The 25,511-nt window shown below is 39.4% G+C and overlaps 2 protein-coding genes across 6 annotated transcripts in view; one reads left to right on the forward strand and one right to left on the reverse strand.

Moving 5' to 3' along the window:
• Positions 1-20,611, reverse strand: part of ATR (ATR checkpoint kinase) — a 39,383-nt gene extending 18,772 nt beyond the window's left edge. For both annotated transcript variants that reach the window (XM_077183923.1, XM_077183922.1), the window contains exons 1-25: positions 20,530-20,611; positions 19,773-19,864; positions 18,713-18,856; positions 17,261-18,150; positions 16,084-16,271; positions 14,694-14,888; positions 14,247-14,473; positions 13,317-13,469; positions 12,979-13,171; positions 12,122-12,381; positions 11,531-11,721; positions 11,326-11,426; positions 10,837-11,008; positions 10,016-10,183; positions 9,195-9,389; positions 8,663-8,848; positions 8,113-8,205; positions 6,575-6,705; positions 6,238-6,381; positions 5,289-5,382; positions 4,443-4,568; positions 2,799-3,005; positions 2,479-2,592; positions 1,439-1,554; positions 444-564 (exon numbers count right to left, since the gene is read on the reverse strand). In XM_077183923.1, coding sequence (XP_077040038.1) covers positions 444-564; positions 1,439-1,554; positions 2,479-2,592; positions 2,799-3,005; positions 4,443-4,568; positions 5,289-5,382; positions 6,238-6,381; positions 6,575-6,705; positions 8,113-8,205; positions 8,663-8,848; positions 9,195-9,389; positions 10,016-10,183; positions 10,837-11,008; positions 11,326-11,426; positions 11,531-11,721; positions 12,122-12,381; positions 12,979-13,171; positions 13,317-13,469; positions 14,247-14,473; positions 14,694-14,888; positions 16,084-16,271; positions 17,261-18,150; positions 18,713-18,856; positions 19,773-19,864; positions 20,530-20,588 — 4,560 coding nt within the window. In that variant the 5' untranslated portion in view covers positions 20,589-20,611. The remainder of the gene's footprint in view (positions 1-443; positions 565-1,438; positions 1,555-2,478; positions 2,593-2,798; positions 3,006-4,442; positions 4,569-5,288; positions 5,383-6,237; positions 6,382-6,574; positions 6,706-8,112; positions 8,206-8,662; positions 8,849-9,194; positions 9,390-10,015; positions 10,184-10,836; positions 11,009-11,325; positions 11,427-11,530; positions 11,722-12,121; positions 12,382-12,978; positions 13,172-13,316; positions 13,470-14,246; positions 14,474-14,693; positions 14,889-16,083; positions 16,272-17,260; positions 18,151-18,712; positions 18,857-19,772; positions 19,865-20,529) is intronic.
• Positions 20,612-20,655: 44 nt separating this feature from the next.
• Positions 20,656-25,511, forward strand: part of PLS1 (plastin 1) — a 40,963-nt gene continuing 36,107 nt past the window's right edge. For 2 of the 4 annotated variants that reach the window (XM_077183928.1, XM_077183931.1), the window contains exon 1: positions 20,656-20,790. The gene's annotated coding sequence lies outside the window, so the exon portion shown is untranslated. Of the gene's footprint in view, positions 20,791-20,855; positions 21,269-25,511 lie in introns of those variants that run through there. The other 2 variants (XM_077183930.1, XM_077183929.1) reach the window with 2 other exon arrangements.

Raw genomic sequence — 25,511 nt, forward strand, 5'->3', positions numbered from 1 at the left:
CACTTCTTACAGTGGCTGATTTGGAAGTGACATTTTCAGTGGGTCACTTAGATATTGGAAAGGGAAAAGAAAAAGAAGCTACAAGTACTTTTTATGTGCTAAGACTGTGGAGCTACAGGGAAATCTTTCCAAAACTGAGAAGGTAAATCCAGAAGCATTTCAGACACTTTTCACAAGCATTTGTCAGTGCCCTCAGTTTCACAAGAGTGTCTGGACAAAGACAAGTTTCCTTGATTTTTAGCTTTGACACCACCTATGAAGCCTTGGCAGGAAGCAGTGCTGGGGAAGGGGGAGTGCAGTACCCTGCTGTAGAAGCAGCAAAGTCCTGTAAGAGGCCTGCAGCCAGCACCCATATTCTCCCATCCATCCCTGAACTGCAGAAACTGAAATGAGGTTCAAGAACTGTCTTGCAAAGAGCCTTACAGAAAGATTTATTTTCTTACCTTTGTTATAAGATAACCTGCCCAAGTTGCTGACCATTCTGCAAAATTATCACCTAATTTGCTTAAGTAAATTGGCTTCTTCACCTTAGACCAGTTTACAGCCTTCTGATAACTCTTGTACCTGTAATTTTGAAATAACCATTTAATAAAACTAACTTTTCATGTAATACAGTAAACAACAGTACATTGTTAGTTATGAAATTCCCTCACTGGAGCAATATGAATATGAATTCCTGTCTTCTGAATCTTTAAAGGTAGAATTAAAACCCCCACTTTCAGTAGTCAACATCTTTTATTCTAGAGCTCCTTAAAATTAAATATGAAATAAAAATTCTCATACCTTGATAGGTTGTTTGCAAGTATATTTTAAAGTGCTATCCATAATCAGTTTTAAGAAATGAAGTTGGATAAATGTCTGAGTACAATGTTCTTGACAGGAAAAGCCAAGAGCATACATGAAAGCTGAGAAAGGCCAAAAAGTCTGTTTTCTAAAAAGGTAAAGCTTATCACAGGTAAGCATGACTGTCTTCATGAAGAAATAGAAGGGAAACATTGATTATTTCTAGTTAAGACAGGAACATAATTTGAAGTTTATTTTTATCATTACTTCAACAAAATGAATGTGAAGAAAAAGTCCAATTAAAACTCAGTGAGCTCCTCCTACTTCTGTAGAAGGCAGGACTAATAGGATGCTAGTAGATTTGAGTAGAGGGGAAAGAAAAACAAAAGCTTCAAAACATCATACAAGTCAATGCTCTAAGGACAAACAGGCAAACATGGGCAAAGAATGAGCTCCAAGTTTTGCTTGTTTGATTTAGAGAGAATTACATTCAAGTAAGTAATAATTCACAATTTAGTAGAAAGACCTTATTTCAATTTTGTGTTTATACATATCACTCTTCCCAGAAGAGTGAGAGTCACAAAACCATATACTAGCCCAGAGAAAAAACCCATCAGATGTGTTATGAAATGCTATTCCTTAAACTGTCATATACCTTGTGTTTAAGTGAGGTTCCAAGATCTCCTGCACATGCTCAGGAAACCTCCTCCAAAGCCTGGAGCCAGGGCAGTCGGTGTTTGTCTCTCTACAGTCATAGATGGACAGTAACTCCTGAAAAGGGATGGTTTGCATCACCAACCAAGTTAGCACTGAGGATTTTCATGACCACAGTACAAAGCCCTGTGCATATGAGTAAAACCCCATGTATATGACCAAAACCCTGTGTATACGTTATGATCTTTCCAACCTGAATGAGTCGATGATAAGTAATGAGAGAGAAGTTATGGAATGCTTAATTGAGAAATCATAACTGCAAAACTGTTATCCAACACTGTTAATCCTCTGTTACTAGGCAAGTTTTGATTTCAGCTACGGATTCCTTAGATTCTCCAGCTGGTGTTTGGACCACATTAACTTGTATTCTTCACATCTGCCAATAAACCAGGACTAGAATTTTGTCTGATTCCTCCTTGTGCAGGAAGTGCACAATCTTGTGCATGTGCTAATAAAATTCTTATCCTGCTGACTACATAGGGCCACCTATTTTCTCCTGGACTGAAGAACTATCTTGAAGTTTTCACAAAGATATTAAACATCAAAAACAGCAAGAACAAAAAAGCAAAAACCTCCATCCACTAAATAAAACCAGCACAAAAGACCAAAGCCTAAAAATAAGGGTAGGCTCCCTTTCACTTGCTTCTTAAAAGTGTAAGCAGAAACCATCTTAGGAATACTGCTTTTCATTTCTGCCTGTGCAACCTGAACTAATTCTAAGCCACTCTCAGGATTACTCCTTAATCCCTGTGTATGCACCTCTAAAACATCAGATGTCTCCTAAAATATTGTGACACAAAAGCAAACAGATAGATCTTATTTGAGAATGACCCAGAATACTAAGTGTACTTTCTAATTTGAACCTGTTACAGGATGAAGTTTCAAATACTTAAAAAAGAAAAATTGTATTGCATAGTTCTAAGTTCAATGTTACAGAACATAACCTGTGAAATAAAAGTAGGATCTAACCAGAGATCTTACCTGAATTGCATATGCTGCAGAATCCTGAGCACGAACATTGTCAGCATAAGCAAGGAAAGCTCTGGTCAGTTCCATTAACAATCCATAGGCAAAATTTGGATCTTCCACTCCAGCCTTAATGACAAAGAGAATGCCAGTTTTACTAAAACAGAGTTATAGCTGTATCTGTAAATAACCACTTGGAAGCATAACTCTAAACTGTTTTAGGTGTGACAGCAAGTCCAGATTTTCAAAGGGTCTAGAGATAAGAGGTTCCCTCCTCCTAAGGACTTTTTTAAGACCCCTAATGCCAAACAAAACCCTACTGCAATGCTTCTTACCACAAAAGTGAAGTGTTTCCCTTGAGTTTCACTTGTTGAAAAGTCAAGCCTGCCAGGATCTATGGCTCCCAGTTCACCCAGACATTCCCCACAGAGCAGTCGTGCCTGGGAATTTGCATCCTGGCAGCCGATGAGAAGCACTGTCACCAGCTGGGAGATGACTGGCTCCACGGTTTCACTGTCTGTGACATACTTGATCAGCTTTTCCTGGGAAGATGAAAAATAAAGATGAGTCATTCTACAACCATATTTGTAAATAATCTCGGAAATCTTCAACCTGTAACTCACTTCTGATTTCGTTTAGCCATGAGTTCAGGTTGTAACTGCAGTCCAAGTGCACTGATCTGCTTCTCACCCTAGGAAGGACTAAACAAACGTGTGAGGGATTGGGCCTCAGTTAATGCTGTCATGGCAAATATTGTATTTCATTATCATGCACCTCTCCACTAACTTCATTTTTTAAATTTGTCTTATCAAGTACCTTTTTTTCTTTTCTACATTATCTATATTTTTCACTTACTTATCCCTCTTCTCATGTGTTCCAATACTTCCTCCCAGTTTCCCTCATGGAATTGTTGTGATACCTTCTGGGTTTCCTGCCATTTCTATTCTTATTATTTGCCATTTCTTGAACATTTCATCACTCTCAAGTCCTACAAAGCCCAGGGTTTCAAGTCCTTTGATCAATGTCCATCATTTTAATTGGGTCTCCTTTCTTTTTTTGCTTTGGCCCAGCTTTTATTCCTGAGTTTCACATTTAGTCCAAATACAGAAAAAAATCAAGATGTTTGTCGTTGTTATGCTTAATGAAAACTGAAACCAGAGCCAACATAACAGAGCAAATAGTTTCACAAGCTGTGGAACTAATTAATTTGATTTGCCTCAATTATTTTGCTAGACCTCTAACTCAGCAAGACACAGCAGGATTTTGCTGACCTGAGCTGCAAGAATTACTGGTTGGCCAGGAGTACAAACAATGATTGTTTGTTCTTTTAGCTGGACTTTTTTTTAAATTTCTGGCTAAAGAGCATCCCACAATCTTATAACTACTAAGGGTACAGATTTATTACTTTTTCTTATGGGTCACATACATCCTTTGGGCTAATAACCTCACAGAACTGTAAAGCAATGTCTTCAGCTTGTCCATGGCTATAAAATGCTTTTGAATATGATCAATGGATTCAAAATGTTGAAGGTGGAAGACAAAAAATGAAGAGAAAAGAAAAGAAGGTCTAAGGTGGTCCAAGTAAATCTTAATTCTTTCATATATTACACACACACACGCTTGCTTTTATGTACAAGGTTCCTGATGCAAAAGTCATACATGCCCTAAACAGACAATAAGCCCACATCATCAATTGCTGAAATGGACTTCTTAGATACATCTTTCCTCAGAGTTAAAAAAAAAAATGTACACTAGCCTTGCTAAATCAGCATCACAGATTTGAAGGATTTGAAAATCCACCTACACGGAGGTGTCATGAAAAAGAATCCATTTTCCCCATTATATGTAGAAACAGCGAAATGAACTGAGGAGAATAACCCAGTACAAGTGCACACCCTGTAACAACAAGGAGCTTTAGACTTTTGGTCCAGATGCTAATGTGGTTTATTTTTAGTTCTACTGAAGGAGGTTTTCTATACCTGGTTTCTATACAATGTTTCTTTCAGGCTGGTAAGTGCATGAATCCGAACATCCACGTTCTCGTGCTGAATAGCTCTCATAGACAGCTGCAGGGCTGTCTGCAAGTCTGTGCTTTTGGAGGATTCCTGAGCAGGACATAAGAAGTTCAAGTTAAGTATAACAGGAATATGACTGAAAGTATAACAGGAATATGGCTGAACAGCATCTCAAAGAACACAAGCAAGAATGCATGGAAACAACTGCCTTTTTGCTTACATTCTCACCTATATCTATATACCATTGTCTTCTCGCCTATTTTTAAAAATGTTTTACTCAAAAAAGGTGCTATATTTTACTTTTGGGTAAATAGAATGATGGTGTAAATAAAAAATATAAAATCAGAAGAAAATGCTTTGCTTAAAGTCTGTCTAAAATGGAATTAATTTCTACTTTTGTTGCATCACTCCCACAAAATAATTGCTACTTCCCATCTATTACCTAATAATTCTGAGGACAAGCAAATGCAATGGACCATAGAGTACTCCTAAGAAGAGACAAACTTTGCTCCCTGTAAAGACAATATGGCCATAGCTAAAACTGTTGACTTCTCATGCTAAAATCTGTCACAAAAGAGAAGAAAAGTCAGGGTTCAGGAGACGCTACAGAAACAGGAATGTTGAACATTTCATTCCTAAACCAGAATCAGAACATTCTTCAAACTATGCCTGTGATACATAAAACCAATTTTGTGTATCACAGGCAGATAAATATATTTCCATTTAACAATGCACTTTACATGTTTTCCTCAGTTGTCATGAATTCATTTTATGCAGTAAAGCCAAGCAAATGAATAAAAGAAGCTGTACCTTTCTGTATTCCTGAAGGACAACCTGAACTTCTTTTAGTTCAGGAAGGTCAGGTAGAAAATATATTTCATGTAGAAAGTCTCGTACTGCATCCCTAATAGTTAGCAAAAAATATTGCAAAGAATACAGCAAACATTAGTTGAATCCAAAAAAACCCATCCAAATAAAGCAATGAAGAAATCTCTTTCAATATTGCTACTCTGGCCTTTTACAAGGGCCTTATTATTCCTATTACTACCTTTTATTGTGAAAATGGTTGGTATGATACAATGCAAGAAAAATGAAAATCCATCAAAAGTAATCAAGGTATTAAGTAGCAACATTCCTAAAAAAACCCTTTTATGCTACAAAATGTAAGATGAAAAAGAATTATGACTCAACCTTATTTTCAAAAAGGTTAAGTCATGACAATTAATGTATTATGTATTAAACTTTGATTTTATTTTCAGTTGGTGTGACCATTTGAATGGAATGTATGATACCTTACTCAACATAATAATCTGCGCACTTCATAATTATACCTCTAATTATTGAAGAAAACAAAAACAAAGAACTCATTTCCTCCCCATTTCCAACTCTCTACACTTCTCTTTAGCTTAGAGCATATTGTTAGTAACCATCATTATTCTGTAGAGGGAAGTAATTTTCCATATCAGCACAATAAACACACTGAAGAAAGCCTGGCAGGGTTCAGTGTCTGAATGGGTTGTGACTTAGCCACAGCATCATATATATTTATAGGGACAATATAAAAACCCCTTTTCAGATAAGGCTTGTTACATTTCAAGACCCTCAACACGATTTAGAGAAGGGGCAATTTTATAGAACAACAACTATTTAGCAGAAAAACAAGTTTTCTCGTCTCAGTGCTGGATGACTTGAATTCAGGGTTATCCCCATTCCTGCTGCAGGATTTAAACCATATAACTGAAAATATCTTGTGCAGTACCTGTTCTCCACTATGAGGAAGTGGAATATTGCTGTGGTTTCCTTGGGCTGGATATGTATGAGGGGCAATAGCACCACTATCACCTGGCTGAGCAAGGAGCCAAGGTAGGAATGGTCCAGACTTCGAACAAAGCAATCCCAGGCTCTAAACAAGAAAAGGCAACAAAACAACATAATTGATGATTCTTCACTGCAGGAAACATTTCAGGTGAGTCATGAGAAGCACTTTAAGCTATTTCAGCACTGTGGTTTAGATTCCTGTCCAGAACAAAACAACACAGTGCATCAAAGGACAGAAATAGCAGGGATGTCACTGTCTGGGTACACCATCAGCTCACCTGCAGCACAGTTCTGGGAAGTCATCCTTGTACCTCAGAGCTGTTCTCAGCGTGGTCATCATCTTCACTCTGACAGAACTGATGTGTTTGGGACCCATGAGTGTCATTAAAGACCTCAGGCTGTTTAAAGCCTAGACAGATTAAAGTCATTTTAATGTACTAGATACTCAGGAAAATATGTATGAGTTATATTTTCTATTAAAATCAGGCTACCCTTGCTTAAGAAATCATACTTTAAGACATCAAAATTAATTTTATGTTTTAATAAAGAATTTCGGTTTAGCAAAAAAAAGGGGGTGAATCTCTAATGACAAGATTGTTACAAAACCCTACATTATCTAGGCTGTTGACAGACCATGAGGGAAGAACTGCAGACACCAAGGAGTTAATGATTCCAGATGTCTATTATAAGACATGATTAACTATATATAGATATATAGCTGAAAAGAGAAGGCTTAGGAAATATAGAGGAAATAAACAAACTTGCATTTAAAAGAAAAATCAAACCAAGAAAACCCCAACAGAGTTGACATACAACTGCTCACAGAAGTGACTGGCAAGCATCAGGGAACAGGTAATAGCTCAGCTGTCAATGGAAGACAGAAGAGAAATACTGAGATGCAGGAGATATTTCAGTCACAGTAACATTACACCAAACAAGGTAGTAAAATGTCCAGCATGACAGATCAGTAACACAGGAATAAACCTGAGCTTGAGAAAAGGTCATGCAAGGGGAAACTCAGCAAGAACAAAAACAGAAGATAGAAACAATAGCAGGTGCAGCAAAAGAAGTGCTGTACAAATTAGGAAATTCAGAAAGCATGCAGAAAGGGGGCTAAGAAAATGAGAGCATTTTAACATGAATATCTGAAAATCAAAAAAACCACCAGAGAAAATACAGTCTGTCAACACAAAGGTTATGTACATTCTAGCATTGAAAACTTCCTGTAGAAATCCTCTACAGTCCCTCTGTGAGGCAGCTGAAAGGCCAGCCTTGTGGTTGGAAGCACTGCTACAGTAGAATTTTCACTTTGTCTCAAGCTGTGAGCTCTAATTTCTCTAAATGCACTCTACTGCAAAGCTTAAAGGAGCTGTTCTGTGGGAACCAAAACTAATCTCTTGGATTTCCATCTTTTTTCTTTACCCTTTGGTGTCCTTATATAACCCCATGCAGTAATTCCAGTTTTCTCCCACATTCCCTCATCCTCCCACTGGTGTTTGTTTCACACACTAAAAATCATACCCTTGGATTTCTCCCCTGTAATTCCTGGTTGATTGACTCCTTGCATACACCATGTCTGACTGAAATATGTATCTCCCATTATTATCTGATCATTATCTACCTGACCATTAAAGAAATCAAGAACTTTTGAGCTTACACAGAAGTCCTACCCTCTGTGAGACCATTAAAGAATTATTTTGGGACCCTAGTATCTTTGAGATTCCCATGACAGTTGCATGATCACACAAGTAAATCTGGAATATTATAACAGTGCTTGCTTATTTTTGTTTTAATATTCAAAATTAAGTTTACACACCATTTTTTTATCCTCAATGCCAACACTGGAACTCAGTAACTGCATGTTAAAAAAAGCCAAGATACCAAGCAATTTAGGTTGCAGATAATCAGCCTATGGAGAGGAAAAAATAAGTTAAAACCCCAAATAATTACAAAAAGTTAAAACCCCAAACAATTAACACATTTCAAAGCCTAAGATATTAAAAAGCAGGTATGAAATGCTAATTCTGAAGTACATATGAGAAGAATTCCAAATACATGGCTACTTAAGAAATATCAGTGTTATTGACAGACATCCCTATTAGGCTGTGGGTCTTGCTGTTTTGTAGGATGTTAGGATTTACATGTGTGATGTTGGTTTGTTCAGGCACTTTTTGTTTTGATTTAGTTTTATGCATATTTGGTATGGATCTCTCTGTTACAGAAACACTTAATAGGAAATGTCAGCCTTTCTTGCACTTTTGCCCTGAAGTAAGTGCTGTTCAGAGAATGGCAAATTGTCTTCACTCTCACAACAGCCACAAAGAAATTACTGAAAGAACTGAGCATGAATATTTTGATGTCCTTACCATTTGTTCTGGTGAAGTTATTTCCCTAGGTCCCTGATAGGAATCATCCTGGGAGGCAAATGAAGCCAGTATGGACAGACCATTGAAGACTTGCTGGTAGTGCTCCCCAATCCGCAGCAGCAACTCGTTATGCAGGCCCTGGTAGTCCTGCCTCAGCAAGCTGCCCAGCTCTATCTCAGTCTCATTCTGCACTCAACCACAAAGAAATATCACTTCATTTCATCACAATGTAATAAGAGCACTGAGAGACAGGAGGCAATGGCCTCTGGTTGGTTTGTTATAGAAGTCAAAGCTTTCAAACAGCTCAATGTTAGACAAACCAAGCTTTTAGAATTTGCTAAGTTCATAAAATATCTTAGAAACATTTCTCAGAGCTAATGGAAGTGATTATAAACAATAAGAACAAAATTTCTGCATTTGCAATTTTTCAACCTCTGCTTTGCAATACCTTAATTGAAGTACAGCAGAAAGGTCACTATGCATCAGCTGTTGCTCCTAATCTGCAGGTGTAACCGGGCAAATGCCAATTTACCTTGAGGTAGTGCAGTGCCCGCTCCAGCTCATCCTTGGTGCAGGAACAGACCAAATGAGAGAAGATGTATTTGAAGTTATTGATTAAAATCTCTCTTCTGTTCACATTCAATTGCTTTGCTATGGTTCTGATAAGTGTGGAGGCTGCAGGACTGGCCTTGGCTGCAAGGTCAGGAAGCAAAACTTGCAGGGTCCTCTGGTAAATGAAGAACTACAGTTAATGTAAACAACAAACAAACAAACCCTCCAAAACCCCAGGGTTAGGCTAAGTTCCATTTGGGTCAGTACCACAACAAACATGTCTGGTCGTAATTATCACCACAGGTATGAACAGAGAAAAACTTTAATACAATGCATATACCTAGCAAAAATGCAGATAGAACCAAATACTTCAGGAGCTGCTTCATCCAGTTCATACTAAGAAACATGTAAATAAAAAGTGAGCTAGCATTTTTTGTGTCAATCCAGATTCTCCACAAAAGGAAATCTTAAAAAACCCCAGAAGAAGTAAAAAACCCTAAAAGAAGTAAAAAAGGTAGTTTTTGTCTTTTGAAATAAGAAAGCTGACACCATGCAAAAATCACACCTTTCAAAGTATGCCTCCAAGTGCACTAAATCATTAATATGTTTAATGAGGATTCTAAACTTGAGCTCCTTATCCACCATACTTGAATTGGCACTGTATTCATCCCTCTAACTCCTTGATAAAACTGTTTCTCTGCATTTGCACTCTCACTTGCAGCATTCCCAAGAGAAAGTGTGGATTAAAATTGAACTGCACAAGCACAAGCACAAAATACCAAAAAGGAATGACCAACTTACTGAGAGAAAGCGATTTAGATCTGGAAAATCAAATACACTGGCAATCTCAGATAACATGTCCAGAGCCATTTCTCTCTGGTGAGCAGCTGTTTCTTTCTGCAGCTCATTGCCCTGGCACGAAGCACTCAACACCACCATCTGGCTGGAGTGCAGGGATTCCACTAGAAACTAAGCATGAAGAAACAGGTATTTAGTATTATTTTCCCCTTGTTCACTCCCTAAAACTAAACACAAAAGTTTTACTGGTCTTTCTATGCATCATTTTCTCTCTCATTTATTGCACATAGATCTATGATTATTACTTTGCAACAGAACTGGATTATCATCCACTTAATAATTACATTCAATTTTGCAACCCTGGATTCAAATATTACATTACTAAAAAAATATCGAAATTAGAAAAGTTTGCTTTTGACAATTTTCTTTTTAAACAGATCTTGCTGTCATTAGGTAATGGATATAACAAAAAACCTAAATCAATCATGGCAGAATTATGCTTGTGCAATATTGACTCCAATTGCAATTTTAAACCATAGTGTCTTGCAGCAATAGTACTGCAGAATGCAAGAGCCTCTACTTCAGAATGAAGCATCTAGGGAATAAAACAGAGAAGCAACACTATTGAGGGGAGATCACAATAAAGTCAAAGATTTCCCATTCCTTCCTGAATGTTGGTAGGGCTTTTTCCTTAAAATAATTTCTTTCTTGTCCTATGAGATTTCACCTTGAGCAATACTGCAATTTTGACCTAGAGCTCCATTTTCAAGATATACACAAAGAACCCAAAGACATGCACTTTCTAAACCACACACCCTTTTTACCTGACAGATTGGCTTCTTGTACTGACTGAAAAAAGCCTGCAGCTTTATGGCCTTGGCTGCTGCCAGGGCCCGGATCTCTGCGTACGCTGCTCCGGCCACCGAAGGTGACTTGGACAACAAACAGTGCAGCAAATGCAGGAGGGCAAATGGCACCAATTCTCCTTTGGATGCCCTTACAAAGTAAGCAGAAGAAAAAGGATTAAAAAGTAAAACGGAATTGTTGCATTAATAAAATGACTTAAGAACATGCAATTGCCATCATGCAAAATGAGTCCTTCTTGTATCTGCATGGCTTATCTGTACTTCCTGTGACAGGGCAGAAGAAAATGAGAAAATGAGGAATGTTCCACAGGAATCAACAGCTCTAAACAGCTGCAATGGACTGGGGAAAGGATGACTTCAAAATAAGTAATCTTACACTTAAAGAAAGGGCACTTTGTATCACAAACCGACACAACTTGGCAATTTTCAACATACTATCAAAAATACCTTCCAATATCTCCTGTTGTGAGAATCAAGGTGTCTTTAAGCTCATTATTTCTTGACATTTTGGCATTTGTGTAGGCTTCTTTCATCCTTGAAACAAACAGCTGATACACAGGAAAGCAAAAACACATCAATGTTAGTGTTTGACACTAGTGAAACAAAACCATAGTAAGTTAGGAACAAAACCCAAAAATAAACATGAATTCACCTCTTTTATGAATCCTTCTTCAGAGTCTAAGGATTCTAGTATGTTCTTTATGCACTTACTGAAAGCCACTCTTACATCTTTGTCTGGATCTTCCATTAGATTTAATAAAGACCCAACAAGAGACTTCACACTGGACTCATCAGTATTAAAATCCAGGTGTTTACAAAGATGAGGTATATTTTCTATAAATGCTGGATTGGAGGAGGGAAGAAAAACATGCTTTTAATAGTTTTTCAAAATCTACTGAAACGCACAAAAGAGTGAGGCAAACAAACCATAAAGCACACTTTACTTTTTTAACCAAAAGAATAAATATTGTGAAATCAGAGGAGATATTTAAAATTCAGATTTTATCAAGTGTTATAGTTTTAGATATAGCCATAGACCAAATTTAAGCCAAGGCAGCTTAAAAAGAACATCACTGACAACATTAAATATCAGCAGTGATATCAATTGAAATACAACACTTTAAACACCAATAGAACTATTAAAAACCCAACACAGAATAAAAGGAATGGAGAAAGGTACAGATATAATGACTTAGTACCTCAGATGGAAGTGTAAAATGTTACTAAAGGTAAAGCCACATACCTAGCTTTACTGAGCTGGGTGCTTTGCTCTCAAGTAGAATGAAAAAGGGCTTGAAAACACAGGCTTGCACAGAAGAAGTTTTTCCTAGAGCAGAAGTCACAGTAAGGCTGCTACACAAAATATCATGAGTAACATCCTTTACAGCAGAGTCTGCTAAGGAAGGTCGGAGGTGGAATGGACCAGAAAGACAACAAGATAACTTCCCAACTATAGCAGCACAAGCCTCCTTCACTAGCTCAGACTCATCTTTGATTTGATTTCTGAAATGGAAACAAAAATGAAATCGTTTTAATAGGTCATTTACCTAGAAATTAGTTTTTCTACATTGTCTGAGTTCTCTAACTACACTGCCAGTACTATCAGGACAGCTTAAGGATGATCTGTCTCACTAAATCATCTTTGTCCTTTTCAGATCACCCTCATGTTCTGTTAAATGTTTGAAGCAGCACTGGACATGGTGAGGCTGGCATGCTGTAAAGAAGAAACTGAAGACTAACACAAAAGGACAGAAGACACTAAGACATATTTAAAAAAGCCAGAGAAGCTGCAAAGATTTGAAGAGACATATGGACAAATACAAGATGGATTTCACTGACAAAGATATCTCCCTTGCCCTCCTAATTTAAATTAGGGTCTCCACCTAGCAAAGGAACTTGCATACTGACATAGAATGTGAACATTATTCTGTCACACAGACATCATCATGTGCACCTATCCTGTTGATAGCTGATGATTTCTGAAATCAAGATCTAGCAAATTTCGTATGAAACGAACATTTATTTTTATGTTTATGCTCCATTTATTATTTGCCCATTTTTCTTCTTGCACAAAGACAGAAAAGCTGCATTAATACATACAAAAGAGCTCTGGGAATTACACTGCAGGACTGCACAGGATGAAGCAGGAGAGAGAATCCTTTAACACAAGTAGCCCGAATTATTTCATGGTGACTTTGTAATGCCCAGTGATAAACTGATTTTCTCCAATCCAGATGAATGTTTTTTGGGAAGAGAGTCAGAAGGAACACACAGTGTGACTGAGTTTGGGGTGCTAAAGAGAAAAAAGAAAAAGCAAAGAATTACTTGATTTAAACTTTTAATACCATCACTCATCATAAGAAGGCAAATAAAATAATTTTACTTTAGAACAATCATTCCGAAGTGGAACTAGGCTTTATATACTTTAACATACTTACAGAAACTCTGTGCAGTTTTTTGACTCAAAACTGGAGGACCAAACCCCCAAATAGATGGCTTGAAAGAAGAATCATCAGGATGGCTGTAAATCCAGGGCAGAGACAGCAATCCACATAAGTCATCAAGAATCTGATCACTCAGTGCAATTTTCACTAGGGGAAAGAAGCAGCAAAACAAACATTTATAAAACATTTTATGTTCTTAATTTGCCACAAAACATTACTTTTTCTATCAACAAAGATTAGTGTCACTGTTCCCCCATGTTAATATCATACTTTTTAGGCATGTAATAATAAATCATGTAGTGCTAAATCAGAATAACCTAAAAATCTCATTAAACAGATGACAGAATGTAACACATGAGCAGCAGAATTAATATAACTTTGGTATCTCTGGATTTGTGCAAAGACTTTCAGCTGGACTTCTGGGTGTCTGGTAAGCCTGAACTCACAATAACATTTCAGTCTTGGTAACTGAGTCTGTCCTCCATCCTAGTAGTTACTTTTAAAAAACATGGAAGTACTCAATATTTTTGGTACCATGCATGCCATGTTTGCTGAAGCTGTTTGCAACCTTTGAAATCGTTGAGTGGAACAAAGACAGTAAATTATGCTGCCTCTATGTCTTTAAAAGAAAACTGCTAAAGTTTTTTTCCTTTTTTATGTATTTTCACTATCCCCATATATTCTCTTGATCAGAGAAAATCAATAGAAGTACAGACAAAAAGAAGTAAATGATGTTCATAAAGGAATGCAAATTAAGGTCTCTAAACAGAAAATAATTATTTTTTTTTACTTAACCTTTTTTGTAAAAGAGTTTGAATACTAGCACAAGATTAATAATTTCAGCACCTCAACCAAAACAGACTTAATACAGTCAGATGAATTCCTAATTTACAAAATACAAGACAATCTTAAAGGGTTTCTTACCTTGAGCATATAGCAAAGCATCAAAGATTTTTACTACTCTGTCAGTCACTTGTTCTAGATTAACAATCTGTGTAGCAGCCTCTAACAGGTTTCTGCAGACTTTCACTACTCTTGTGGTAAAATCAGAGGAAATCCACTTGAACTGTATATTCACCATTGAATCTGAGGAGCTTGGAGTATTCTTACACAGATCAGAGTTACATGGATGAGACACTCCATGCTCTTTACTGTTAAAACAGAAATCACATCAATGCAACAAATGCAACAAACAATATTGAATATTAACTGCTTGTAAGCCAAGTTAGTGAGGAAATGCACTTCTTCAAAATGTACAGGACCCATCCAGTACTGATTACTGATCCTGAGACACAGACAAGCATTACATTACACAAATTGTAACGAGAGTTACAAGAGACTCTTGGTCCCAGCTTCCCCTTGGTCCTTTACCTGCTGGAATCTGTTGGGGGAGAGCAATGAACGATGCACAGAGCAGCCAATCGCAGAATCACAGCGATCCCTTCCACAGGCTGGAGAACATCCCCTGGCAGAGCTTCTTCCTCAAGGACAGATATTAAGGATGCAGCTTTCTTAGTGATGGCATTCCACAGAGCACTCTTCAGTTTCATGTTTACAGGGCTAAGTCTGTAATTTGACCATATTAATTATTTTCCAACACATACTTTATTTCAGAAAAGATAAATAATCATAGCAAAACCAGAGCTAATCCGTATTTGATATAGGATTAGGAAAACACCAAATGAAGCTTTAGCTTAAATGTGTTTCTAGGAAGGAAAAGATCCTAAAAGATCCTACTCTGAATTTTAGTATGACTCATATCAGACTTATCTGAAAGGCTACAAACATGTAACTCTACAGTCCTTGGAAGGTCTTGGCAACCATAAAATGGCAAATGTTACACCCATCATTGAGAAAGGCACAAAAAGAGAATCCAAAGAACTATAGGCCTGTCAGCCTAATCTCACACCCTAGGAAGATTATGGAAAAAGTTTTCCTTGAATTAATTTCTACCTGCATGAGGGACAAGAAGGTGACTGGAAACAGCCAGGAAAATCATGCACGCGATTCCCTTCTACAGTGAGACAGGCAGCTCTGTGGAGAAAAGTGGCTGCTTTTTCACACAACTTCAACTGTCTACAAAGTTAGGCTGACAAGAGCTTTGTGAAGGTCTGTATGACAAGTCCTGCAACTGGCAAAAAAACACCCGATGCAATAGAACAGACTGAGAGCTAACTAAGTAATGAGCAGCTTTGGAGAAAATGACCCAGCAGGCTTGTGGAAAAGTGGAATATTAGAGCAGTGTGACCTTGTTTTAGAGAAGGTCAACTACACCCTGGGCTGTATGCAAAGAGTGAAGGCTGATCACAAGCCCACACCTGGAGTGCAGCATGCCCAAGGCAATTTTGAGTGCCCAAAGACAAAGAGGTCAACTGCTGGCACAAGTCCAAGATAATCAGGGAGCACAGCACAAGCAGAGACTGAGAGAATTGGTTTTGTTCATCTGAGCATAACTTAACTAGACCTGCTTTAAGTACATCCAGTGTAAGACCACAGCCACACACAATTCTGTCACACTAGGTACGCTCCCAGCTTTGTTTTCAGTGTGAAAAAATGAAAATATCTTTCATTGAACACATTCAAAACAGCCTCTTTAATAAAGTTTAGCTTAAAAATCACCAATAGATTTTGATCCCTCAAAATATAATTTAGATTTTTTCCCCAGAAGCTCTTTCAATCTGTTAAGAAGAAACTGCCTCAAGAAGTTGTCATTACTATTCAATAGGCAAATGACTATAAAAGCAGTTACTAAGTGCCATACATTAAAGGTGCAGGAGATTTCTTTGGATGTTTTGTGGATAGGCTCAGTCTCCGTCTTTTCTCTGGAACTTCGTCACTGCTGCTGCTCCACCCATCAGTATCTGAGCTCTCCAGCTGGTTCTGCTGAATCTCCTCAAAGATTTCTTCTGTTTGTGTTTTTAATGCTGTATAAAGTGGACTCACCAGATACTGGGATGGACAAACAACAGAGGTACCATGATGTATGCTCTGCCTTAATTAAAGATGTGGTATTATTGCTTTTGACTTAAAATATTAAATTGCTAAATATCATGGTAAAATAGTTCATAAAAACCTTTCCATTCAAAAAAACCTTATTACAAGATGAAAGCTCTTATGAGCAATGAAGTTTCCTGTTCTGCTACTAGAGAGGATGCAGCTTGTTCAGCTGTAGTTCCTGGCCTAATACCTTGCTACCAAAGCCATCACACAGACACACAAAGTTTAACAAACAGGTAGAATACACAGATGAATGTATGGAATAGAGGCACTCAGCATATCAACAACTCATTGTCAACAACCTTGTTATGTTTCTTAACTGAAATAGGGTTTATTTAGGTTGAGTATCAGGAACAAACTTTTGATTAGGAGGGTGGTGACACACTGCCACATGCTGTCTGGAGAGGTGGTGGATGTCCCATCCCTGGAAACACTCAAGGTCAGGTTAGGTGGGGCTCTGAACCCTGATCTAGTTGAAGCTGTCCCTGCTTATTGCAGGGAGTTGGACTAGATGGCCTTTAAAGGTCCTTGCCAACCTAAACCATTGACTCTGACTTAATCTTTTCTGTCTACCTGTCCCTAACAAACATGACTAAATGGAAAGTAAGAGCATCTCAAACTACTGCACACTACTTGCAAAGCTGCCCTCATATGAGTGCACTCTGGGCCTTACTCCCATCTCATATTATCATTATGGACAGACAGTTGTGCCTGCATAGCTTATGGACAGTTTAATACATCTGAAAAACAGGAGTCCAGCTACATCCAACAGGTTTAAGAACCCTGACCTGTACAAACATGTGAAACAATTAAGAAAAAAGGAGTATCAAGCTAAATGTGCAAATAAAAATTACATTTCCTAGATTTTTTTCTTTGCATAGGTATAGGTTTTTGTATATGACCTATTCACACAATAAATTCAGTTTTTAAAATAAACCTACCTTTTGTTCTTCCTGAGTTCCAAGAATATTCACAAAAATTCTACATATGGTACTGATACGGGTCTTTCTTATTTGTAAGGCAGATTCATAGCCAGCTGGAACAAACTCCAGAAAATACTGCAGCATGTGGCAAAAAACAGTTTTCAGCTTTTCAGACTGAAGGCACCTAAACACATCCCCTTCAAACCACGAGCAGAGCTTCTCTAGCAGCATATTCAAGTAGACAGGTTCAATATTTTTGTAAGAATCTGCTTCAAAAGGCAGCAATGTCCTCACCAACAGTAAGAGTGGCTCTCCAAAGAGTTCTGATTCCTCAGTATCCATTTCAAGTGTTGATTGTAGAATTTCAAAAAAGACTGAGAAGAAAACACTGGCCAGCTGTTCTGGAGGTCCTCCTAAATGAATTAACTTCACTATAAACTTCATTGCCAAAGTTTTAACTTTTGGACTGCCATACTCTAACAAGGAGCAGCCTATCCCCCAGAGAATAATATCCTGTCTTACAAAGAAGATATCTGCAACAATATTTGTCAGAATAGACATTAATACAACTTCCAAATGTTCTATATTTGGCATACCCATCAGCTGTAATGGTGCCAGTCTTAAATATCCCACGTTGTCACTTATATTGCTGGAAAATCTCTGCACAGTCACTGGCCAGGCCAGCCCATCTCCCCAGAGATGCCTCTGTGCATCTCTTTCATGCAAGATGATTAAGTCTTGAAAAAGATGTAGCAAGTCTTTAGTTAGTGCTTCAAAAATGGAGCCACTCTTCATTTTAAACAGAAAAAGTAAAGAGCAGATAACATCACAAATGTTCTTGTGCAATGCGTTGCAGTTTGGAGCAGCAGCAATACGAAGAAGCCTTGTTATGATCCAGTTACTAAATTCTAGGACAATAAAAGAGAATCTTTATTATTAAGATAAAAACTATAAAAACTAAAATCTCCAACTGAGTACCTCCCTAAGAGCAGACTGCTTACCACTAAAACTAAACTCCTTGAGATAAATGCTTGTAGGCTCAGTAAACAGAATCTTCACTGGGACATTTATTCGGCAAATCCCATGAAAAAAGAGGAAAAGAGGGGGCAGAACATGGGTTGGGAATGGAAGACACACATTTTACACTGGTATTTCCAGACATTTTCCTCTGTCAAAAAAACACCCCCAAGCAGTGAATACATGTAGAGCATATCTCATCAACACCATATAATAATATATCTATGCAATGGTAATGGATAATGTCAAAGTCTGTCCTGAGAAATTTCCATTATCACAAGTGTTAATCCATTCACAATATTCAAAGTCTATCATCACATTCACTCATAAATTTATAATGATGAACTTACATATCTGCCTTTTTCCCCTTTCTCTTCTTTGGATGATCCCAATGTCTGCAAATTTAAATCCTGAAAATATCAAGCTTCAACATAAGCATTTTTAACAACTCACCAATGCAACTGCATTTGGTTTCCTCCTGATTTCCATCCACATTTACAAACATAAGTGGGGAAGATTTCATGATATGTTGAATAAAATCAAGCAACATCACAGAACTTGGTTGTGAATCTGATTTCTTAATGAGTTCCAAGGCAACTTTAAAGAAATAAGACAATATTCCAATCAGCATGGCAACAAACCACTTTAAAAATTTTGTTCACACCTTATGAGGAATATTTTTTAAAAATATATAAAAAATACTATGATATGGTATTAAACCTTTCAAATTATTTATTGTGAGTAGATTTTTTAATCTATGAAGGTAACTGAGTGCATATTGTAAGCCCTCTATGTGACTCTAAACGGTAAGAAGAAAAGTATAAATTACTCATTAAATATTATTAATCCCAAATGCATTAACATTCAGTTAAAATTCTATTCAGCTGTGTGTTGAGTGAAGAAAAGCAAATACTTAACATTTCCCGAGGTTTACAGTCTTGCTAGAGAAACAATGCTGAGAATTGTTTCAAAGCTCCAGAATATAAAAAGTTGTAAATGGCAAATTCAGCTAACGAAAGCAGAAGGTTTAACAAAACACTGGACATAGCTAATGTTGCTCCATTGAAACAGGTATCTGAATCATATCAGATTTATCCAGATCCCCCAGGGATCCTATCCAGTGTTAGTTAGTACAAGAAAGAAATTATCTGAGATTCAGACAAGATTTCAGTTCTGAGACACATGTGAATATCAAGAATTGCAAGCTGTGTTACTCATGAACAGTGACATTCCATGACACTCTTGCTTTTCAATGTTGGGAGCATTTGTATCCATATAACCCTGCACAGCATCCACCCCTCCTTCCTTGGGGATGTGTGTGTATGGTTTATTTACATAGGGAACTTCACATCCCAATGGAAAATACTGCATCACTGGCTTTATTAAAAACTAAGTCATAAATGGTATTGGATTCAACTAAAACTTTCTTTAAAGGTTCTCAACTTTTATTTTTGACAGGAATTACTTAAAGTATAAAGAAGACAGTTTTAGATTATAGGAATGTAATGCTTACCAACATCTACCTCTGTAAGAATTCTGTCAATAAACTGGCAAAGTATTTGTCTTGGTTTCTGCACAACTGTGTTGTATTCCTCTGGACTAGCACTAAAATTAAAAAGAATGATATTTTGATGTTACCAATTTTAAAGTACAAAATAATTACTTGGAAGTCTGTCTCAACAGCTTAATGTTAAACACTGACTTTCTTCTAGAAGTCTTCAAAAATAAATACAAATTGATTTCTTGGTGGTTTGTAGAGGTTTTGCGGGGGGAGGGAGAGGGGAGGTGTTTGGGTTCTTTTTCAATTTTCTTGTTTTAGTGACCGGCCTGTCCCTCAGCAGTCAGGGCTCGCAGGGTCACAATTTTAGTATACAATTGTACCTCCATATCCGCTCGCTGCCTACTGCAATACAAAGCTCCAGTGCTGGTGCTGCCATTAAAACTGCAGAGCCCGGCAATTCCAGCTCATGGGGCTCTCAGTGAGCGCTCACAGCACACTCAGGCTCAGGCCGGGGCTCTGAGACCACCAGGCCGCTCCGTCAACACCTGTCAGCGCCACTCGGCAGGGAGAGAGGGACAGGCCCCGGCAGGGAGCGGGAGAAGGGACCGGCTGAGGTGACAGCCCGGCCCGGCCCGGCCCGGCCCGGCCGCAGGACACCTCGCACACCTCCTTCTCCCCTTCCCCGCCGCACATGCCGGGCGCGCCTCCCCCAGCGCAGCACAGCCCCGCACACACACGCCCTACATGGCGGCCGCCGGGCCCGTCCTACCCGGCGAGCTCCCGCAGCGCGGGGATCATGGAGGCCATGCCCAGGCCCTGCTCCGCCATGGCGCCACTTTGAATCGGGCGGCGCGGAGCGGGGCGGGCACGGCGGGACGGCGGCCGGCAAGGCCCAAACCTCCTCCCGCGGCGCTGCTCGGGTTTAACCGCTTCGTCCCTGTACACGGAGCGGCCGCGGCAGCTCCGGGTCGGTCCCTGATGGCTCCCGCGGACACCTCGCCATCCAAGCGGGGCTCTGCTGCACGGACAGGTAACACCCAGCGGGGGCCGAGCGCACCCCGCCGAGCCTCGGCCGGTCCGGCAGTAGCACTGAGCGACCACCCGGCCCCGGCGGGCACTTGGCAGAGTGCGGACAGGGGCTCCAGGCGATAGGCGAAAGGAAGAAAGGCGAGAAGGGGCAGTAAGGAGGAAACTTCGGTGCCAAGGGAGCGCCCGGTGCAGCTCCCTCTCCGTCCGCCGCCTCCCGGTGCAGGCGGGATGCACCTGGGAGTCAGGTGTGGGACAGCCCCGCCGAGAGCGGCCCCGAGCGGCCCTGGCCCGCCCCCGGCATCGCCCCGCCCGCCCGGGCCGGCCCCGCGGCAGCAGGTGGCGGCGGGACCGGCGGGGCGCTGGCGCTGCGGGACGGGCCGCGGGCAGGTGGGCAGCGAGCGGGGCGCGGGGGCCACCGGGGCCGCTTCTCGGGTGCTGCCGTGTCCGGAGGGAGCGGAGCCGGCGGGAGGGCGCGTTCGGTAGGTGAGCGGGCTCGGCGCTCCTCCGCGCAGGTAGCGGTGAGCGGCGTGTCTAAGATACAGACTTTCTTTTTTTGTTATTGTTATTACTTTCTGAGCGTATGTTGCTTTTCGTTACGTTTCTTTTGCGAACGTTTACGTGTGTAAAGTACGGAAGGTGTCGATGAGAACCCCGAAGGGACGCGATCGGGCGCTGAGCGGGAGCGTGTGGCCCCACCTGGGCAGCGAGTCCCGCACGTTCGGGAGAATAAAGGATAAAATAAGGAGTCATGGGCAGGTGCGAACCGCAGAGAGGGTACGCGAGGGCACACTCAGCTCTGAGCTTTGTTTTTGTCATTAGGAGCTCCGGCTCTTTCTGTATTTGTTTATGAACTTCGCTTAGCGTTCTTTCTGGGTTGAAATAAAATCCTCTCGGAGGATAATTCTGTTGCCTGTTTCCACTGTGCTAGGGCTGTGTCGCTTGCATGTAAAACAGCCCACGTGTGTTTCAGTTACTTGAACCATTTCAGATGAATGCTTTCGGGAACCTATTGCTAATGTTTCATTCAGAGATGGTTGTTTTTGTCCTGCAGAATACATGTTTGTCATTTCAATAGAATTCTGCTGACCTTTTAAAGGCTGGTAACTTGGCAAGGACCTAAAATACTTCAAGAAACTTTATGAAATGTAACTGGGTTTGGTCTTTGTTTGTTTTTCAGCATATATTGCAATGTTTTCTACTAGCTGACTTAATAAGATGTTAGTCCTTCTAGAGCCATTCATAGAGAAAAAGCAGGAACCATGTAGCAATATGTAGTTTGTTAAGTAGAACTTTAATGGTTAAGAAAGACCAAGTACCTCTGGGTTTTGTTATCAGTGTTGTTTTGAACGCAAAATTTTCTAGACTATTTCAATTTAAAGTATCTATTATTGTGAAAACAATGTTCTGAGTTTAAATTTCCAAAACTGAAATGACAGTCGCACTAAGGAAGGTGTAAACTGTACTGCTTGCCAGTTTGATGTAAGCTCCCGTGTCATCCCTGAGGGAACAGGATACTGTTGGTACATTAGGAAGTTCAGGAAGACTCTGTTGTCCTAAAAAATAAGCTTAAGTTTACTGAATCATAGGGTGATTGTTTTTGCTGATAAAACATAGGTGTAGCACATAAAGTGCCTAATTTTAAAAAGTGCTTTTGCATGGGAATCTCTGGAGTCAACAGTGAGATCATATTAGTATAGTTATTGTAGAAGTGCTTTCATTTGTCACAGGTAGAATGCTACATAAACTTGTTGTGCAGTTTCTGTGAGCATTTACTGAGCATGTAATTCAGGCTATTTTTTTGTTTTGTAGTAAGTGCTTCTAACAAATCAGCAGAGAGATCTTCTGCTTCCCATTTTTCAACTGGGAATTTTACTTCCCAGTTGCAAAGCCCCATCTGTTGACTTCTCACCATACCGTCGAGTTTCTCCAGCTACCTTGGTGTTAGAAGACTCCACATGAGAGTGCCCATAACAACTTCATTGGGCTGTGAAGATGTAAGGAGTCTCCCTCACACACCCTAGTGTTTGATAGACCCTCCAGGGAAACAGCACCTGAAACACCTGCTTTCATTTCTTGCTTTTCTTAAGCACAGGATAAGCATCTTCTTGTTTCTTTCTCATATGTCATTGTGTTGCACTTTTATGTCTCTTGGCCCCCAGGAGGAGAAGCAGACATGTTACCATGCATTTGAAGAGAGTGGCTAATTGCTAATGAAGATAGTGTGCCTGGAGACTTTTCTCCTCCAATGCAGCTGATTCATGTTGGTGAAAGGAATCTGAGATGAGCAGAGCTCAGCTTGCAGTACTTGGGTCAGGGGAAGAAATTCATGCAGATAGGTACAAATAAGTGTCAAATTCAGTGTATGCAGCACTACCAAGATTTCTGCCAAAGCTGCTGTTAGTTTCTGGTTTTTTAATTCATTCTCTTGTTTTTCTGCTCTCTTCCCTACTTGAACAGTCCTCTCACTGTATAGTTGCATGATTCTTCCACACTCAGGTCTCTCTCTTTCTTGGCTTTCATTATTTATTTACCACATGCTTCAGCAGGTCATTGTACTTATTTTAAGGCAGAGTGACTCTACATTGGACCAGCAGGTCTGAGAGGACAAGAGACTGTTAAGTGTACTTCTATTCCCTCTGTTGTTTAATTCTGAGGCATAATTACTGTTCTGGGGGCTCATGTGCTCTGTGGATGTCTGTGAGCTGTTCCCCCAGGAGGCTGGTGTGGCTGCAGTTCAATCTCAGCTGTCCTGCAGGCAGACAAAGGGAGTGCATGGAAGTGCAGGTGTGTGTTCGTTCCTTGGTGCCTTCAGGAGCTGAAAGCTCTCAGGTGCTGGGGGGAAATGCAGCTGAGATGGTGCCCGGGGCTCCTGTGAGCTGGGCTAAGGAATTTCCCTCAGTGTCAGGGTGTGCTTATGGCTCCTCATCTGCAGGGCTGCTGCAGGAACACCGAGAGGCTGTGAGTGCTCCAAGCCGCATTTCCCTGTGCAGTCATGCAGGTGCCTGACCTTTGGACACAGGGCACTGCTCCTCTGCACTGCAAGAATGTGCATTTCAGCCCTTGAGCCTTTTATCTCTGCCTCTGTTGCTTAGTCAACTGGGCTGGAATGAAGTGGCACAGATTGAAATGATGTGTCACCCTGAATATTCATCTGATGATTAAACAAAAGAGTGAAAAATGGGAACAGTAAATGGTGGTAAGGACAACAGGTGAGCCAGAAACCTAAAAGCAGATTATGTACATCCAGCTAAGCAAAAACTAACAGGTACAAGAGGGGAAAAAAGTGGAAAAAGAAAACATATAACACTAAAATCTATTTGACTTCTAAATGTAATCCTGACAGGTCCTAGTCCTGCAAGCCTTTATTCATGTTTTTTCTATGAACAAGCCTACTAATATACTACTGATAATGTAAAATACAGTATTTAGTAATTTGGAGAATTTGATTGATCTGATCAAATGCAGGGAATGCTAAGTGTTAGCCATGGCCTTGGTATTTACATGATTGTTTTGCTACTTCTAAATGTAGCCTGATGAACTCCTAGGTTTTTATGTGGAGGTGTGTACTTGGTTACTGCTCTTACATACAGGTGTCCAAGGAGAATAAAGGTACTGCATCACAATAGCTCATCAGAGACATTGGTATTGCGAGGTCTCAGAAATAAATTATGCATAAAGCAAAATGTGTGCTTCTCCATGCATGCTTTGGGTGGGAAAAGGATTATCAACCCACTTTCAGGGCTCTCTTGGCAGATGTTTCCTTAATAATAATAGTCACTAGAGAGAAAAAAAAGAGCTGGATCCAGTATTTCCCACTTTTGTTCAATTAGTGTATTCATCCTTTCATCTTGTCAATAATCAGTGCTTGAATAGACTGATTAAAAACACTGACATGTAGAAAAGCTGAAGTACTAAGTCATATGTTCTCAGCAAGATTATATTTATTTGAATGCGATTTCAAGAGTTTGTTTCTGTCGAAGATTCAGGACTCACTTGTTTCTCTCAAACCAGGTGTTCTCTGATAGCTTTTCTTTTCCAGAATTTTTATAGTTTGGAATGTTTTTGTCTTGCTGATTTATCAAGCTCTTCTTCTAACTGCACATCTCCTCCCATTGTGTTTGCACATGCCCCACTGCTTCTCTTTGCACTAATTTATTACCTTATAACAAAGGGAAATGAAATTCTTTCTTTCATAGCCTAAAGGTAAAGCAGTGTAAAGTAGTATGAAGTTACAATTTTCCATTAAGCTGATTATTTTACTCTAGTCCTTCCAAGCTTGATTTATAGAGTCAAGATATATTTAATTGTAGCTAGTGAGGATTTCCTCCTCCCTTTCCAGGCCATATGATGTATTCAATGCGAAATAACTGAATATTAAGATATATTTCATTTTACTTATCATCACCCTTATCAGCCACTTAATTGTGGCTGTGTATTTAATTGTATGGGGCAGAATATTCTTCACATCCCAAATTACAAAGTATTAGAAGCACATAAATTTAGATTTTATCAATAATTTCTTCTTTTAAAAAAGAGAATTACTTATAATTAAAATCATATCAATTATTCCCTCTTTTTTAGAAGAGTTATTGTCACTTGCTTGGCGTTGCATATGGAGGTAACCACTAGTGCAAGACCTATTGGACAAATTCTTCTAAAAGCTGCTATCTTGTTCATCTTAATCATTAACACTTCTATATCTTTGATTTCTCAAAAGGGATT

The sequence above is a fragment of the Agelaius phoeniceus genome, chromosome 10 (assembly GCF_051311805.1).
Source record: "Agelaius phoeniceus isolate bAgePho1 chromosome 10, bAgePho1.hap1, whole genome shotgun sequence".
Taxonomy (NCBI): Eukaryota; Metazoa; Chordata; class Aves; order Passeriformes; family Icteridae; genus Agelaius; species Agelaius phoeniceus.